This window comes from Halyomorpha halys, unplaced genomic scaffold (genome assembly GCF_000696795.3).
Source record: "Halyomorpha halys isolate HHAL.00 unplaced genomic scaffold, Hhal_1.1 Scaffold347.1, whole genome shotgun sequence".
NCBI classification, from domain to species: Eukaryota; Metazoa; Arthropoda; class Insecta; order Hemiptera; family Pentatomidae; genus Halyomorpha; species Halyomorpha halys.
Window position 1 is genome coordinate 213,950 of NW_027106249.1, and position 5,701 is coordinate 219,650.

General features: G+C 32.0%; 1 protein-coding gene across 1 annotated transcript in view; it reads right to left on the reverse strand.

The window, feature by feature from the left end:
* Positions 1 to 5,701, reverse strand: part of LOC112211527 (transmembrane protease serine 9) — a 43,640-nt gene that overhangs the window by 16,307 nt on the left and 21,632 nt on the right. Inside the window, exons 8-9 of the mRNA XM_067044623.1 lie at positions 3,680 to 3,907; positions 1,586 to 1,734 (exon numbers count right to left, since the gene is read on the reverse strand). Coding sequence (XP_066900724.1) covers positions 1,586 to 1,734; positions 3,680 to 3,907 — 377 coding nt within the window. The remainder of the gene's footprint in view (positions 1 to 1,585; positions 1,735 to 3,679; positions 3,908 to 5,701) is intronic.

Sequence of the window (5,701 nt, forward strand, 5' to 3'; positions counted from 1 at the left end):
TTAACTTATTTAAGTATTTCTTTTAACAAACTTTTTGTTTGTTTCCTAAATCTATATTTTTATAAACTTTTATATCCTTATTTTTTTTTAAATTTATTTGTTTCTTTATATAAACTGATCTACTGTGGTGACTAATATGTCTTTGGTTTGACTTTACATTGCTGTCTGATGATATATTTTTTTTGTGGATTGAACGTGGATAGCGGATCACTGGGATAGGGAGGTCTGAGAGAGTGAGATGGAGTGAATAGAATTGTCAAGTTAATGAAATAAAATTGTTAAATATAATGAAATTGTTAAATTGATAAAAAAATAAAATATTTGTATTTCGTCTGTGGATAAGTATAGATTGTAAAGGAAAAATGATGGGAAAAAAAATTACTGTTTTATATATATATTGTAATAATTAAAAAAATAAAAGTAATTTTACTAGTTTTTAACATAATTCTCATATCTAAAAAATAGCTTGGATTCAAATAAAAAAAAAAGCTTTAATATTTAGCAGATAGAATTTTATAACATAATAGACTCTTAATCTCAGGGCGGGTTTCTAGGCAATCAGAAACAGACACTTTTTCACCAATAACACTTAATTTAGATTAATATCTATTTTTACAAGGTATTTAAATTTAGGTAAAACAATACTAACCAATTTCATAGAATATTCTTTTGATGTTTTTCTTTGTCTTCTTATTCAACAAACCAACATTTGCTGTTAACAATCTTTCAACAAACAAACACTAATGGAACAAAGCATTGGTCCTCTAACAGTTTTTTACATACTTCTCATCCAGCAAAGTGTGTTGTTTGGTGACCCAAACAAGGAATCCTTTTTTTCTTCATGGGTGATTCTCTGATGTATCCTTTTTCAAGATGTCCACTCTGATGTATTCTTTTTCAAGATGTCCATTCTTGAGCTGGACAAGATTGATGAGGACCTCCTCTTCCAGGAAACATCATTCTCAGCCCGCTCCTAAGCAACTAATGAAATGCCAGAGACAAAAACCTGTCTCGATGTTCCATGTAAACATCGATTGTCGTACAACAGTTTTGGATTTTTGTAAATGATTGACTTTCTGAATATTATTCTTTAGCATTATTTCTTGACTTCTATTTTTTCTTAAATTTACTGCATTTTCAATTATGATGGGAAGTTAGAATAGAGTTTTTGAAATATTTTTTGAATCTGCTCAACATGGCGCGATTCAACGTACTTTTCGCAAGACACATCTTGAATTTGAACAATATCTTTTGTGACTGCATATTTTACTTAACAAAATTGGTTAGTTTGCTTTTAGGTTTAATACTACAAATAAACATGTTGAAATAACAAATCACATAAAACCTACTAACAATCATTTATATATAAAAAATAACTCTTTACTCATAAAAGAAGAGGATATTATACTAAAAATCTGTTACATATAAAAAATAATGATCTACTCATAAAAGAGCATATTACAATATATATATTGTATATATGAACCGATCATGGATTAATAGATACACTGTGTATTATAAAAACCTAATGTATTTGGGCAGCATTATTTTTATTCATTTCTCTATCAAATAATATAGTACTTACCATATGAGGAAACTCCCTCTCTAAGGCATTTGCTCCTCCTTTTATTTGTGTTTCTACTACTGGGCAATCAAGAGTCTCAAAAACTGGTGGTCCATTAGAAGTTGGATTTTTAACACGTCTATAAGCTGTCTCTCCATAAATCTTGCACACTGAAAATTTTTTAGTGTAAAAATTTAAAATTTGTAAAAGTTAACAAGGCAGGGTTGATAACTAATCAGTAATTACAAAAAAATTATTAACCATTTACTATTGGACCATATGTGAATTAGAAGCAGAATGCCAGGGATGCGGTCAATAAATAGTGTCAACTATATAAATATATTGGGTTGTAAAATAAGTTCGTGCCGTTTTTCAAGATTTCAATTTATACCTCTCTGTTTATAAAATCATGTTTACATATTCTAAAAAAGGATCAGCTAAGGTGTTTTTATGCATCAGTTTCAACTGAGATTCCTTATCTTAAAGTGGTATTTTGCTTGCACAAAATGGAAGATAAAAAAATTCATTTTCATCATTTAATGATTTTTTATTTCCGGAAATGAAAATCCGCTGCACCGACGGTTAACAAAATTTACAGTGTGTATGGCGATGATGCCTATGAGAAAGCACCATCCCTAAGTGGTTTGTTGCGTTCAGAACTGGAAATTTTGACTTGGAAGATGCAAAGCGCTTGGGTCGTCCTTCAACTGTTGATGACTAAATTCAAGCATTGGTAACAGACAACCCTCCCTCTACGACACGGGATATTGCAGAAACGCTTAACATATCTCATGCAAGTGTCTTACATCATTTGGGGGCTGCGGAAAATGTTTCTCGAAGTGAAAATGGGTTCCTCACAATTTGACGGAAAATAATTTAATGGACTACATATCCATTAGTGATTTTGTAGAAATTATTGGAGTTTGGCTGGGATATAATTCTCCACCAACCCTATTCACCAGACCTAGGCCCACCAGATTTTCACTTATTTAGGGCCCTTCAAAACTCTTAATTTGCTCAAGGACTGCAAAACGCACATTTAGGAATTCATTGCGCAAAAATCTGAGAAGTTCTGGGAGGATGGAAATAAAAACTTAACCTGAATGATAGCAACATGTAATAGATCAAAATGGGTCATATATAATTGATTAAAAATATTTACAAGAATCTGAAGTTTTTATTGAAATCACCAGTAAAAAATGCTATAAACTTATTTTACAACCCAATACTAGACACTACTTATAGTACAATAAAATTGTGGGCTTATGTCACAAGTTTTTAAAAATATAGAAATAAAACAAAAAAAAAATTAAATTGTTCAAAAAACCAACTCTTCAGGTGACTTAATTCAGGTGAAACAAAGAAACAAGAAAAATTGTTAGTTAATTATTTCAAACAAACAAAATTGAAGACACTTGAGAGGAAGCCATTTTGAAAATTCGGCATTTAAGTCCTGTCAAACTATTTCAAAGAGAATAAAACCAAAAACCTAAGAATATTAAATTGTACATTGATATACTGCACTTAATCAAAATTATTATACAAGTTTTTGAGAAATTAAAAAAAAAAATGTGAAAATGGAGCTCTTTTAATTGGCACTTCGGGTCAGTCAATTTTATAAAAAAAGTTGCTGTAACATCCCAGGTATATACCCACCTTAAATATGCGATTTGAATTTCGTACGACCCTTTGTTTTTGAGCTATACTGACCATATGTGAGTACATACAACCAGACCGTTTTGAGAGATTTTATTATTTGTACTCGGGGAACTCAAAAACTGCATTTCTGTCTGCAGATTTTCCGGGGAGAGCTTCCAGCAAAAGTCCAGATTAGAGGAAGCAATAGAAAAGTTCACTCTAGAAATTAATGAGCTCAAGGCTCAACTTTCAAAGGGTAATACATGAACTCAAGGCTCAACTTTAAAAGGGTAATACATGAACTCAAGGCTCAACTTTGAAAGGGTAATACATGAACTCAAAGCTCAACTTTGAAAGGGTAATACATAAAATCAACCTCAAGAAATATCTAGACAATGAACAAGACCTATATTTCTGAACCTTTGCTTCTATCAATAGTTATTAATTTTAACATAAAATATTAAATATTATACTTACTTTCTTTTGCCTTTTCCCCCGGAATTCGTCTGGGACGATTACTAGTTACATTTTTATCAGTTTGAATTGGATTATTAGGAAATGGTATTTCTTCGGGTGGACAACATACAAATGAGATATCACCTTTATAGCAAGGTTCCAGTTTGATGGTTGATGAATTCATAAAGCATGAATCTTTACTTTTACATATCCCAGTAAGATTTTCAAATTTGCATGTCACATTAAGATCTGTGGGAATAAATATTTTATTGTTATTTGACTGAAGGCAATCTAGTAGTGATGGTATTGTGATGCTAGATGTAGGAAATACTTTTATTTTCAGAATTAAAATTATTTAAAAAATAAAACTGTTTAAAAATGTTGGTATTATAATATGCTAGGTCTAAAAGACAATATGGAATACATTTAACACCCTAATGTTTGATATCACGAACTAGTTGCTTCATCTCTATAATATATACAATTTTTCAATCAAAAATTTACCCTCTGTAATGGTAAATTGGTCCATCAAATATAATACAAGAGCAAAAGAGGAGAAAAAAGGCAGTTATTTCACTCCAATTTTTTATTACTTTAATAAAAACTATTTCTAATTACTTTTAAGTGTCAAAATCCATAAAACAAAGAAACATAAATCGAACAATGGCATTAATTGCTACACGGACGGCTCGCTAAAAGTGCAGAATTCAGGAGCCAACATCTATGACAATAAGCCATTGGAAGATATATCTATTCCCTTAGAGAGGTACACTTCAGTATTTCAAACCGAAATACTCGCAATAAATCATTGCGCTAGTTCTCTTATACAGAAAGGGCTCTCTGGTAAAAGAATCACCATCTACACGACAGCCAGGCTGCATTAGGGGCACTCGGTAGCCCTGTCACTCGTTCCAGAGTTGTTGAAGACTGCTATACAATACTCAACAGACTCTCATGCATAAATAGTGTCAGCATTGAATGGGTGCTGGGTCACCATGGTAACACCGGCAACAAACATGCTGACAAACTTGCTAGGAATGGCTCTGAAACCATTCCTTTCACACCAGAGCCTGGCACTAGCCTAAGCTTTACCAAAAGCACTATAAAGGCGGCAAAAAACCAAGCAACATTGGCTCAATAAAAGACTAAGACAGGCTAAACTATTCCTTGATGAACCCCGTAGGGGACGAAGCAATAAACTGCTTCGGCTGGACAGGACCTCTCTTAGGATAATTACAGGGATCTATACAGGTCATTGTAGATTAAATAAACATATGTTTAACCTCAAGCTAACAGAGTCACCCTTGCGTAGATTCTGCAATGCTGAGGATGAGATGGCCTATCACATTATTTGTTGGTGCGAACATTGTGCAGGGATGAGGTTTGCACTGTTTGGGGCGGATTGTGTGGCAGATCCCAAGCAGTGCGAACTGATCAACGCCTTAAGCTTATTAAGTTTCTTGAAATCTATCAAACTTAAGCTCTAATGGGCTCACCGCAGTGCTGTGATGCTGATTGCAGCACTGGCATAAATCAAATTAAAACTAGTTTAATGTACTGTAAAGTTGTTGATAACATTTATCTTCATTGGGATAGTTATAAAATATTTCACAACGTTTATCTTTGTAGGGGGCAGTTTTTATGATATTTACATATGAATATGAATTTTCCATACAAAATTATGTCCAAACAACTAGAAATTAATTTATTTTAGCAAATATCATGAAAACTACTACTCCTATGAAGATAAACATCATAAATCACTTTATATTACATCAAACTAGCTTTAATTTGAGTGCTAATAGACATCTGTATGTCGAATAGTTTTTGATTTATAGATTCCTCAAAGTAAATTCACTAACTACTGACCTTTCAGTACATTTTTATGAAATGATGCTTTTTAAAAAGCTATATCTCAAGTACTATTGAACATAAATAGATCTTTTTATGCTCATATTTAAAAAAATTACTCTAGTTTAAATAACATTCTCTTAGGTTTTCAAGTTTTTCTGGTAGTTTTAAAGATTTAGAGCTCGGAGTGAG